The sequence below is a fragment of the Sinocyclocheilus grahami genome, unplaced genomic scaffold (genome assembly GCF_001515645.1).
Source record: "Sinocyclocheilus grahami isolate Dianchi unplaced genomic scaffold, SAMN03320097.WGS_v1.1 scaffold535.1, whole genome shotgun sequence".
Lineage (NCBI taxonomy): Eukaryota > Metazoa > Chordata > Actinopteri > Cypriniformes > Cyprinidae > Sinocyclocheilus > Sinocyclocheilus grahami.
The window spans coordinates 612,205-625,816 of NW_015505714.1; the positions used below are offsets into that span (position 1 = coordinate 612,205).

Genomic DNA, 13,612 nt, shown 5'->3' on the forward strand with positions numbered 1-13,612 from the left:
TTTTCTTTTTATTTATTATATTATTTAAAAAAAACCTTGCTACGTGTACTGCGTTAAGCTAACAGACTTGTTATAGCACTTGTATATCATTGCTCTTTTGTTGATTTTGATTGCTTCCATTGTCCTAATTTGTAAGTCGCTTTGGATAAAAGCATCTGCTAAATGACTAAATATAAATATATATAAATATATACTCACACACACATATACATTTAATGAAAAAAGCACACTGCTAAAACAAAATAAAATTAAAATAAAAAAATTATTAAACAAATTACTGTAACAGTATATAAATAATACTAAAACAACACTGCTCAGAACAACTTAGCAAACAAAGAGCAACACTCTGACAATCACAGTTTTGCACAGGTAAAAGTAAAAGAGTTGTGTATTGCATACTTGACCAATTGAAAGTAACTATGGAATGACATTCCGGACAATTTTCAAATAGAATAGCAAATTGTATTTTCAATTGCGTTTTCAATATGTGGATGCATAAATTGTGACATAATCCAAATGCAATTGCAAATCCTGCATTACTGTTTGCATTTCTCTTTCGCGAACGCACAGTGACTGCCAAATTTCAAATGAAAAAGCAAAGTCCATTTGCAACTGTATTTCCCATGTCTTAGGAGTTACGAGCCTGTCATATTTAAATAGCAATATTAATTACCAGTCTGCTTTTTCACTCTCGCTGCGTCGTGCATGTAACCTGCCAAAACTCAAATGGAATCGCAATTCCTTTCGCATTTGAATTTCCGATGTCTACATGGAAAGCTGCCAATCATCGTCAGGGGCGGGGCTATACTAGGGGGCGTGTTTGTATTGGGAGGTGACGTCACTCACAGACGACCGTGCTGAATGCTCTGATCAATGGAGGTAAAATACATTTATAATGTTACAAAATATGTCAAATAAATGCAGTAGTCTTCATTAAAGAATTCTAAAAAATGTATCATTACGTCCTTAATCATTTGTTTTTTCACTATGAAATATTGTTTGAAAAATCTACAAAGAAGTCTGGAAATTTGAACCTGGAAAACATTTTAAAATGGAAAATGTGTAGAACCCCTGATTATGTATTGTAAATAAATAAATGCAGCAATATACACACCCTATTGTCTAAATTAGAAATAAAAAGATATTTTGAATTAAAAATAAATTAATAATACAAATGTAAATAATTTATAAATATATTTTTAGGGATGTTTGCTAAATCATGCTTCATTATTAATATTGTTCATACTTGTGACAAGGGACTCGTAAACTTAAATATTAAATATGATTTGATATCATGTGTCTTGTCGGTGAGAGGTGTGCTGTTACTTTACTAAGTGATCAGACGGATGATGAAATGGATGAAGAATAACCTCTCAGCTCATTGAGATCAGCGCAGGGTCGCAGGAAAGCTTGTAAAAGGTCAGATGGTGTGTTTCTGAATTAGTCACAGTCTCCTGCTCTTCAGTGTTCAAATTTTCTCCTGTAGATTCAGAGTGGGGCTCTCTCCTTCCATACACTTGACTAGTTGATTCCTACACGGCAGGCTCAGAACTGTTGTATAGAATTGATTCACTCGCTGGCTTCATTTGTGTTCTGATGCATCTCGCATTGTGCTGCTGGAGGCTGTCATGAACATATTTCTTTCTCCATAGAGGTCGTAAGCTTTCCGAGGCTCTGGTGACATTTTGGAAAACCGCGGTATTTGCAAAAGGGTAAATATTGCCCTTAGTGTTTGCCCCATTTAGATTGGCATCTTCTCTCTATTGTTTTTTCCCCTTCTTTTCTGGAGAAAAAACAAGGGAAGACTTGATCCTGCCTCTGGTCATTTTCCCTGCTTCTGACATTCTTTTGGTTTTATAGCCATCAATTGTTCCTGCAAGGCAGTAGTTATTGAATTATCTTTACAAACCTCTCCAAATGAGAGAGAAAGGTCTGTGAAGACCAGTCTTTAGGTCTTAGATGGGTAGATATCATCTGATTGTACAATAAAAAGTCAAATTAGATTGTTTGAACTGAGCAATATTAATCAAGCGACGTTATAAAGAGAAGCCTAAAGCTGTAAATCTAAGCACATTATCTCTAACAGATTGTTTTTGAACGGCTCTGGTCATCCTGAAGTCATTTATGATGGCTGCCTTCTCTCAATATGAGAGTATTAAACTGTTCAGAGGTTCAAAGTACATATGAGGTCAGTATAGTAGAGATGGTTCATGTTATGAGAAAGAAAGAAAAAATAATACTGCTGTTGAAAAATCACCAAGGCTGCATTTATTTGATCAAAAATATAGTAAAAACTGTAATATTGTGAAATGAAGTGCTGTTTGAAATTTTCTTCTAAAATTAGCATTTTTATTTTTTTATCAGGCTCCTATGTGTAGGTTCAGTAATTTCACTTTAATGGCAATGAATAGGTTGTTTTCATTGATATTGAAGTAAAATAACTGAACATAAAAATGCTAATTTTAGATGAAAATTTCAGATGGCACTTAAAGGCTTTTGCATCTGAACTCTTCAAATATTGTTGCAATTTAAAATAATTATCTATTTGAACATATGTTCAAATGTAATTTATTCCTGTGATGCAAAACGGAATTTTCAACATCATTGTTCCAGTCTTCAGTGTCACGTGATCCTTCAGAAATCATTCTAATATGCTGATTTGATAAATAAATGCAAATAATTTTAATTCAGGCAGATAGCTGTGAGTTTATTTGATTCAAAAAACTCAATAAAAGATTGAAAATGAGTCAATAAAAGAACTGGTTCAAAAGATTCATTTGTATTCAGTCTAGATCGATTGCAGCAAGTACAGTGCAATAGAAAGATATGTTATCTGTTTATTGTTATTAATTTTTGTATGTAACATTAAGATTGTTTTTAGAATAATTTCTCATTAGAATGTCAAAATCTTAAGGGTCATATAGGCATGATTTGTTTAGAGAGTTTGCATAGTTTGATGCTTGATAAAATGCATAACAATGAAGTTGTATGTGTGGTTTACTCATGTATCTGCAACAAGTAAATGCTAAGGCTTAATGGCATGAACACATGCTCTTTGAATATTATTATGCTTTTAGTGATCTTTGAGCTCGACCAGTGCCGTGGAATGCATTTTGTAGATCATGTGAGCCGAGTGCAAATGCAGTCAAATAAACCAGACTCTTAACAGCTCAAATCAAGCGCTTGTGTGATTCATTTCAGGTCCCATGTATCGTCTGGAGAAGCAAACCGAACCGAATGTGGCGGTGGATTTGGACAGTACGCTGGAGAGCCAGGGAACCATGGAGTTCTGCTTGGTCCGAGAAAACAGTGAGTTTTGATGACATTTCTGATGTTCTTGCCATTGCAACACGCGATCTTTGAACATTTCACATTCATAAACATTTTTACAACATTACAAGAAGAGATTTTCCTTTATTTTGATATATTGATGAACTTTATTGATCACCTTTGTTGTTGCAAAACAGCAGCAACATTAAATGTAAAGTGCACAAATGCACACCGAATGCACACATCTTCTTCTCCACCCCGTCCCGTCTTCATCTGCAGGTTCTCGAGGCGAGGAGAGCTCAGAGGAGGACCCGCCTATAGACATCACTACGGTACAGGACATGTTGAGCAGCCACCACTACAAGTCCTTCAAGATCAGCATGATCCACAAGCTCCGCTTCACCACAGACGTGCAGCTAGGTACTGTTTCTAAATCACTATATTTAAATTGGAAGAAATATCTGGTATGGAACGACATTCCGGACAAGAATTTTGGCAGTCACTGTGCGTTCGCGAAAGCGAAAATGCAAACAGTAATGCAGGATTTGCAGTTGCATTTGGATTGTCACAATTTATGCATCCACATATTGAAAACGCAATTGAAAATACAATTTGCTATTCTATTTTGAAAATTGTCCGGAATATCGTTCCTTAAGTAACATCTTTCAAAAGCTGATTTCAGTTCAACTGTGTGTGTGTGTGTGTGTGTGTGTGTGTGTGTGTGTGAGCGCACACACAAATGAGGACATAAATTTGTATAATGACAAAGGTATGATATAGGTATTACAAGGAGAAGGTGACTTTTCAGGACATCACCAACCCCTCCCCCTCCGGTTGGTGCAAGCAGTCAGCAAGTATAGGTCTCTGCAGGAAAGTAATTATCAGTAATTACCAGGACGTTACCAGATCGGGGTGTTTTTAGACCATGTTTCCTGATTGGCTGACTTCATAGTGACAGTAGGTTTAGGGGTGGGGTTAGGTAATGGAGATCATTTTGATTGCATGATTGAGAAACACCCTCTAGTTTGAAAACACCCACAAATTCAGAAACGCCCACTTTTGCTCTGCAGAGACCTCAATGTCGCAGTCAGTGAGTCACCTGTGTGTGGGATGGCCGAAGGAGGTGAATCCCTGGAAGTTTTTCCCACGTTGAAAAAGATGAAGTCTGCCGTATGGGAATTTTTCGGGTAACGTAGACTAGCCATGTTCCGTACGTTTTAGCGCCGATCGCTAAATAAATACTTCCAGGTCGTACATAAACTACATATCTGCGTCATCTTAATTTCTCCCTCTTTCACCTCCGATCAAGACAGAGACCCACCCGCCGTTTGTTTCAGTGTTGAAATAAATACTATTTGGCTTGCTACCGAGGCAGATAACATGGCTAATTAACTAGCTAACGTCAACTAGTTTGCTCCCTCACGTTAACATTACTTCACAGAGCGAGGAATGGCAGACTAAAGTACTACGTTTCTGCGATTTAGTACAATAATAAAATTTAGCTGGTTTCACGTCTATACTTTTAAGCCTCCTGCCATTGTTTACATCTGTTCAAAATCACGACATTTAAAATACAAACAAACTGCTGGCTCTCAGGTGTCTTTGCCACTGTTTGAGTGTTGTACGGAGAAAGACACTGTGTGTGTGTGTGTGTGTGTAACACACTCACGCTCTCTCTTTCCTTATGTGTATGTGCACACATCCTCGTACCTCACTGCTCCAAACTTAATCCAGGAAAGGTGAACATTCCTGGATCATAACTTGCACTGAAAGGAATGCGTAGAAAGTGAGCATGTCTCCAAAAGCCTTGTTGAGCTGCAGGTTTAATGAGGTTTAATGACTGCATTTTTCATTTATTAATTTTTTATTTATTTATTAATTTATTTATGTTCTGATTATTGTTGAGCTGCAGGTTTAGGCCCACTTAATTTAATTACGAAGAATTCAATTATTGATTTTAATTATTTAGCCTGTGATGTTTATAGAGTGTTCCAAAATGTTCTCTGTTTCTTAAAAATAAAATGTATTGTGTTCAGTGGGAAAAAAAAAATAGTTGTTTTTTACCCAGACATTTAAAAATAACATATTTTAGAGCTGTAATCGCAATACCGTGAAATTTTTATCTAAGGTTATCATACCGTCAGAATCTCATACCGGCCCATGCCTAAACACCGCCCGGGCAATGAAGGAGTGGCTTCGTAGGAAGCATTTCAAGGTCCTGGAGTGGCCTAGCCGGTCTCCAGATCTCAACCCCATAGAACATCTTTGGAGGGAGTTGAAAATCCGTGTTGCCCAGCGACAGCCCCAAAACATTACTGCTCTAGAGGAGATCTGCATGGAGGAATGGGCCAAAATACCAGCAACAGTGTGTGAAAACCTTGTGAAGACTTACAGAAAACGCTTGACCTCTGTCATTGCCAACAAAGGGTATATAACAAAGTATTGAGATGAAATTTTGTTATTGACCAAATACTTATTTTCCACCATAATTTGCAAATAAATTCTTTAAAAATCCTACATTGTGATTTTCTGGATTTTTTTTTCTCATTTTGTCGCTCATAGTTGAGGTATACCTATGATGAAAATTACAGGCCTCTCTCATCTTTTTAAGTGGGAGAACTTGCACAATTGGTGGCTGACTAAATACTTTTTTTCCCCACTGTATATATACTGTATATATTAGGCATGGGCCGGTATGAGATTCTGACGGTATGATATATATATATGAGTTGCTGATGAACAGGTCACATGCACATACACACACAATGTGGGGTAAAGTACACAAATAAGCAGACTCCATCACCTATAACCAACGGTTATGAGTATATATGAGATATATACCCTAATACTCTTCCCTGCCTGTGAACTGGACTATATATCAGAGCTAAACAAGTTATGATGCTTCTGTTATTTATACCCAATCATACTGATCAGCATAGCAACTGAGCCAATATTCGATGTGGATGATGGAACTGCAGACAGAGAAAGAGAGACATTACACAATACTCAAGATTTGATCCACAAAGATCATGAAAAGGCTATGAGCATCATTTCTCATTCCTTTCAGTATTAGTGGTTGATTAATATGTGTTTTTGTTCACACCAGTGTTGCATATTTGTTTTCATTCTTTTTTCTGTACACAAAAATTAGAACGTGATGCGTTCCAGATGATGTGATCTGTATCAGACATGTGCTTAATGCTACTACATTAACAAAACCCATTGAGAGGTTTCATTTAAATGCCTAGCTGTGAATAACACTTGAAATTAAACACACTGCAATAAATAAATACATTCTAAATCAGTACTTTTTTCCCAATGAAAACATACAGTATAAACATCCTTAAAGCAAGATACATTTACTTGAGAAGCAAATCTGTGTAAGATATGTTAATATTTATTTGTAGTGCAAAACAAGTACACAACAGCGAAGCAAACGCAGCAGTCACGTTCTTGTGTTGATTTCAAAAAGAACCTGTCAAACCGACTCGTATACTTCACATCTTTGGTATTGTCTTTGCTAAGAGAGAAATACAATGCAAACTAACTGCTGTGGAAAAAGTAGCACATTCAGACATCATAAATGTAGCTACAATCGCTGCACACACCGTGACTCAGCATGAAACACTGTCCCTTCTATTCATGAGAAAACCTTATGCATTTCTTCACTCTTCCCTGTCAGTTCTCTCACTCCAGCAACAGACCCAAAATCCAATGCTTGTTGAAGGCCCTAGGGATGTGGTTCAATCTCACAGGATGACACTTGTTGCCTAGGGCAGTTATGCTGTTACATTCATAGATGAATGTTCCTACTTGATATCTCTTGCTTCTGACCATATAGCACTCTGTTGATGACTGAAGAATGATTTTTGAGAACGATCGCTTGCTAGTAGGTTTTATAATGTAATCTAAATCATTTATATTGACTCATTTGGGAGACATTTTATCCAAATAGACTTACATTACCATTCAAAAAAATTGGGTCTGGTAAGATTTTTGTTTTGTTTTTGAAAGAAGGCTGATCAAAAACACAGTAAAAACAGTAATACTGTGAAATATCATTGCAACTGAAAATAACAGTTTTCTATTTTAATATATTTTAAAATATAATGTATTTCTGTGATGGCAAAGCTGAATTTTCAGCAGTCATTACTCCAGTCTTCAGTGTCACATGATCTTTCAGAAATCATTCTAATATGACATGGTGCTCAAGAAAAATATTATCACTGTTGAAAACAATTGTGCTGCTTAACGTTTTTGTGGAAGCCATGATACTTTTTTTTCAGGAATCTTTGCAAAATAGAACAGAAGAACAGTATTTATCTAAAATAGAAATCCATTGTAACATTATAAATATCTTTACTGTCACCAATTTAATGACTGAATAACAAACTTTTAAATGGTAATGTACATTGCATTCAAGGTATACATAATATTATCAGCTCATGCATTCTCTGGGAATTGAACCATAGTGTTTCTATTGTATAAACAATAACAACAGAACAAACACTAATCTAAAACCATAGTGATATTTACATCATGAAGATCTCATTGCCCCACCTCCCTCACCCCCGCTCTCTCTCTCTCCTTGATTTGCTCGCTGCAACCTTGTTCTAGATAGAGATATTCAGACTGTCAGTATAAACTGCCTCTGTTTTCATTTTGCATTTATTTCAATGCCAGACTCGAGGCATACATTTTTCATCACCTGCTAGTCCATGAATAAAAGATTAAAAAGAACTGAAAGGGGAGGGAAGGGGACACGGGGAAGCAGAGAGAGAGAGAGAAATCACAAGGCAATGTATTGCAGAGACACTGTGTGTATAGGGTAAGTCTTCCTCCCTCTCCCTCTCCCTCTCTCTTTCTCTCAAATTTTTACATCAGGAGCAGTGCGGCAAGGTAAAGATACAATAATGAGCGGTGAAGCTGAGAATCGCCTCACCTTGGCGTTTTATAGGATTACCTGCTGGGAGAATTCAGATTTCTGGGCAGCTCTTACTTATTTATTCATTTCTATATTTATTTATTTTATTTATTTCTCTATCTGTCTATCTATCTGTATCTCTCTTTCCCCCTTGAGCAGAGCTTTGACAGGCAGGGCTGGAGTGAGATGTTGGAGGGTGAAGGGGCTTGTGGAAAATTTCATGATGCACATGCTGGAAAGTTCAGGTGTGAGCCAGAGGGGAAGACAGATGGAGGGATGGAAGGACAGGATTCTCATTCGCCTCCCGGACCCTCTGCACAACCTTTCATTCTGCGGACTCATTCAGAATACGGCAGCGAGCGATTTGTCCAAGAAAGACTTCTCAATATGTGTGTGTGTCATTGTTATATAACATCATTATATTCTACAAGCTGTCAGAGCACATAATATCATATCAATATTATATCAATAATATCAATGTTTACTAACACGCAAACTCATGAATACATTCCCTCACACACTTACTGCATGGTGTATGTAATGTATTTGGGTTGTTAATTTAACGTTAATTTACTGTGATTAATTATTAAACAAATAAATAGAAAAAATAGCAATCAACTTGAAATAGAAATATATGTTAGCGTTCAGGAATGACATTTAACATGACACATGCTCGTAGTGTGGGATTCTGAAAGACAGCAATAAGTCATGTAATGGCTAAAGAATGTTATTACTAAAATAATTCAAAACATTTTTGTTCACTGAAATAAAGCTGAGTTGAAGCACTAAATAAAAAAATTTAACTGAACTAAAACTGAAATAAAAATAAATAACTAAATTACATATAGAAAATGAAAAAATACCCCCCAAAAACTGTAATATATAATATAATACCGTAACTTTATATAAATAATACTAAAATAACTAAAATAATAAATAAATAAATAGTTAATTAGTGCAGATGGAATACAAGATGGAAACCTGTGTGAATGGACCCAAGACCTCAACCAGAATAAAAACACAATTGCAAAATGGATTGCTGTGGACTGTAGACTTATGCTTACTGAAATAGAAATAAAACAAACAATCAGAATCAGAATTAGCTTTATTTGCCAGGTGTGCAAACACACGAGGAATTTGTTGTGGGTTTTTAAGGTGCTCCTGGTACATACATACATACACATTTGACATAAGAACAGAAAGAAAAAAAAACATTTAAATAGTAAAACCTAACAATAAATAATGTGTATGACTTCTAAAGCCACATTTGGCTATTCAATATTTTCATGTTGTAAATTATTCTGTCATTAATTATCTTCATTTTGGGGTCTTTACTCAACACATATTGATATATTTCATTCATTACAGTTAATTTAATTAATTGAAATATATAATTCATTAAAAAGTGTGAATAGCTACCATGAACAGTATTTAATGTCTTTTACTTTCTGATTTTATACTTCAATACAAAAATAAATGAATAAATAAACTGCAGCAAATCACTCCATTTCCTGTCACAACTGTTTGTTTGTGTGTGTGTCACAGTGGCAACTTGAGGCAAAGACATATGGACAATGTGACAATAGCCACCAAGTTTTGGGGCCCTTTACTGTACACATATACACACATCTATATTTCATGACCTTGTTACAACCCTACTCCGTTCAACACACACACAAACATGAAGCTTCTACAGGTATCCTATCAGTGCTAATCTCTGTCAGAACCTCCTCAAATTCATTCATCAAACAACACATTAAAGAGAAAATGAAAATTCTGTCATCATTTATTCACCCTTGTGTCCTTCTAAACCTGTATGGCCTTCTTTCTCTCATAGAAAATACTGTATATAAAAATGAGAGATTTAGCAGAATGTCCAAGCTGCTATTTTCAATACAAGGTAATCACATTATGACTAGAGGGGGCTCCAAATAAATAAATATAAACAAAAATACAATAAACAATGCATCATAAGTATCACAAAAGCCCTATACATCAACTCTTCTGAAGCCATACACTAGCTGTGAGAGAGGAACAATTCTTATGGATGACTTAAATGGTGTTTTAACAAAGCTATTTTGTGCTTGGCAGCATTAATCACAATCTATTTAAGTCATATGGAAAAGAGCAGCTCGGACATTCTGCTAAACATCTAATTGTGTGCTCCACTAAAGAAAGAAAGTCATACATGTTTGAAATGACAAAAGTGAGTAAATTAGATATATATATATATATATATATATATATACAGTATATATATCATGTATATTTACATTGAAATAAGATTTTACAATTTTACAAATATGGTACAATAAATATATAAATGTCTATATATATATATATATATATATATATATATATATATTTATTATCATTTACTCACTTTTATGTAAAAAAAATAATTTTTTTCAATTAAGTGAATTAAAAAATTATATATGAACTAACCCTTTAAAAAGTTAAGGGCTAAATCCGTCTCATTGTGAATCTAAAACAAGCACCCAAATAGTAAATCTAAGAGTTAATTCAGGTTAAAAAAGAGAACAGAATCGGCCATTAATTTGTGCTCTAAAAAGGTTAAGCAGGTTCCACAGTGTATATTTTTTCATCATGTACCTCCGCTTCTGGGACAGAGTTAAAATAGACACTGGGACTGTAAAGATGAGGAAAGGTGAACAGGTGGGCCAGTCAATCTGTAGAACAAGGCTGGCTGCCAACCTTGTGTATGTGTGTGTGTGACAGTATAAAGCTGTGGGAGAGTGAGAAAAGGACTTTCACAAGAGCAGAGAGAGAGACCCCACTGTTCCTAATGAGCTATGAGAAAGTGCCCTCTCAGCAGAGTGACACAGACAAAATCTGTGTGTAGAGAGTTGGGGAATGGTATGTGGGGAGTTGATATTATTTCTCTGTTGGAGAGACGCACCAATTCTCAGTAAAGTCGACACAGTTCTCACTTTCCGATGTCACTGTATTATTCTACTTTTCCACGCTCATGTACACACACCCACACAATAGTTAGAGCATCATCGCTTAGATCACATCTCAACCGGGAGCCCAATTCCAGTAGGATACGGGCACATGGATGGGCATCTGTGCCAGCGTGTCACACATTTGCCAGGCTATGATGGGTTCCCAGAGGCTGGGCACATATCCAGTCGGCACTAAGCTAGGAGTACCAATGTGTGATTCATCCCAGAAACATTCAGAGTGATACATTCACAGTGCTGTCACTTTTCACCAATATCTCATGCAGTTTTCTAAACTCTATTCTAGAAGCTTGCATCCAATATACCAAAATGCTTGAAACTCTTATTGTTAAAGTGAACATGCAGCCTCATTTGAAATCAAATTTACTTTCAAAAAATGGCATATTTCTCAGTGAAATTCAAGATTTGATATTATCCATTGGAAAATGGTTGGATCATTGGACCAGAATGGAATCAAGAATGGAATATGAGTTTATTACATTTTGATGAAAGATTTTTTTTTTTACATGAACATGAAACGTTCACAAAAAGACCAAGAACATGTAATAAGTAAAATTGGTCCATAAAACTTAAGTACACAATTCTGTTGCTATTAGCATGAAATAATGGAATTTAAAAAATAATAAAATACGACTATAACAAAATGCTGTTTATAAATACCAAGACGGTTCACTCGTATAATTATGAATAGGAGAAACTACAACATGCATTATGGCAGAATAAGTCCAGCTTTCTAATTAAAAGAGCCAATTGGCAATTTGTAATGTAATCACATCACTACAGTCGCCGTTAGAAGCTCCGGTTCCCATAGAAACAATCAGTGTCCTGAGACGTGCTTGGGGCCACACATGCTCATTGGCTTTACCAACCTTAAATACAAACTTTTTCAATTCTATTTGAACATAAGAAACACTATTTTTGGTTGCAGTTCATGTCAGATTTTTTTGTTGATTTGAAATATGTTATTTAAATGTGAGATTGTCAAGCAGTTTTTGAGATTTTCCCCATTCAAGTGACATTGCTATGACTTTCAAACAGGTTTCCAAAACCATCTCCCTGTCTTCAATAGGCCAGAAAACAGATAGCCCCACCCCAAACTTCACCCCATTGGTTGAGCCTTGTTGCTGGTCAGATACTCAAACAAACAGACCAATGTTTTGAAAACAACACGGTGCTACACGTCTACAAATGACGTTTACTTATCATCCTCTGCACTTTAAACTGAGATTGAGGAAAGTATTCCTCATTCTAGCACTAAGGGTGAGAGAGATACAAGACATGAAGAGTTGTTGAGACAATTAAATCATTTTGTTTGTTATATTGACCTGAATAGTCCAAAACAAAAGAGAACTTGAACTGTTGGTTCAGCAACCAGAAGAGATTAGCATCAAACCTCACACACACACACACACTGGAAAAGGAAGACAGAGCCTGCAGGGCACTCATCCTTACCATCCTTTCAGCTTCTGAAAAATTATGTGCCTCTGGAGTAATGGCTGCTGACAATTTGGCTTTGTCATCACAGGAATAAATTACATTTTAAAAAACATTAAAATAAAAAACTGTAAATTGTAATAATGTCACTATATTATAGATCTTACTGTATTTTATCAAATAAATGCATTGGTGAGAATAGGAGCCAAAATATAAGAAAAATATTATAAAAGTAATACATTTTTTAGCAATACATGTTTTTAATGTATAAAAAATTTAGTTTCATTGTGTTATATAACAAGAAGCTTTATTTCACTTTAGTTCAACTTGAATTGACAGTCATGGGCCACTGGGACTGGTGACACAGCAGGTTCCTGTCCTACAATCTCAGCAAACACTCACTTTGATGTTCTTACACAGAAAGTGTCAGAACCAATATTATGACTGACAAATGGATATTTTCTTCCTTTTTTGGACTATATTTTGGCTCATAAAACAGGTCTTTGAAACGACAAAGCATTAACTTTTCCATTTTTCATCAAACTATTTGTTTTCACTTTGTTGCTAGAACCAGTATATGACTGTCAATACTGTCTTCACTGAATGTAAAAGCTGAATCACTGAAGAATCTCTCTATCTCTGAATTTGATATCAGAGTGACCTTACATTTGGATCGGTTTCTCAATTGGGATGGCAGTGTGTTTGAGTGCCAACTCCACTCTTGGCTTCAGGATGTTCTTAAACAGGCCTGTTCAGGACCAGAGGATTTTCACCAGCTCTCTGATGTTAAGCTAACACTAAACACACGTAGCCGACATATGTTCCATTCACCACAGTGTCACTCTTCATTTGTAATTATTTTTCCTGGTTGGCTCGCTCTCCTTCTCTTTGAGATAAATAGTGTTGGGACAGTGGGGAGCTCAGAGGACTGATGACCTGTTCCAGAGCGTTAAACCTGTGCTCATGGCTGGAGGAGAGTGAGTGAAGATGACAACCATCA

At 35.8% G+C, this 13,612-nt stretch overlaps 1 protein-coding gene across 1 annotated transcript; it reads left to right on the plus strand.

Annotated features, from left to right (window-relative positions):
• The first annotated feature begins 3,203 nt into the window (after window positions 1-3,203).
• On the plus strand, window positions 3,204-7,030 carry LOC107555458 (target of rapamycin complex 2 subunit MAPKAP1-like). Its single transcript, XM_016238273.1, has 3 exons — window positions 3,204-3,309; window positions 3,550-3,695; window positions 6,953-7,030. The coding sequence occupies exons 1-3, from the start codon at window positions 3,207-3,209 to the stop codon at window positions 7,028-7,030; spliced, it is 327 nt and encodes a 108-aa protein (XP_016093759.1). The 5' UTR covers window positions 3,204-3,206.
• Window positions 7,031-13,612: the final 6,582 nt, after the last annotated feature.

Excerpts from the sequence above, each read along its gene's own strand:
- LOC107555458 (XM_016238273.1), top strand. The coding sequence starts at position 3,207 with ATGTATCGTCTGGAGAAGCAAACCGAACCGAATGTGGCGGTGGATTTG. Across the intron at positions 3,310-3,549 it reads CTGCTTGGTCCGAGAAAACA|GTTCTCGAGGCGAGGAGAGC; the intron begins GTGAGTTTTGAT and ends CTTCATCTGCAG. Across the intron at positions 3,696-6,952 it reads CAGACGTGCAGCTAGGTACT|TTCTCTCACTCCAGCAACAG; the intron begins GTTTCTAAATCA and ends CTTCCCTGTCAG.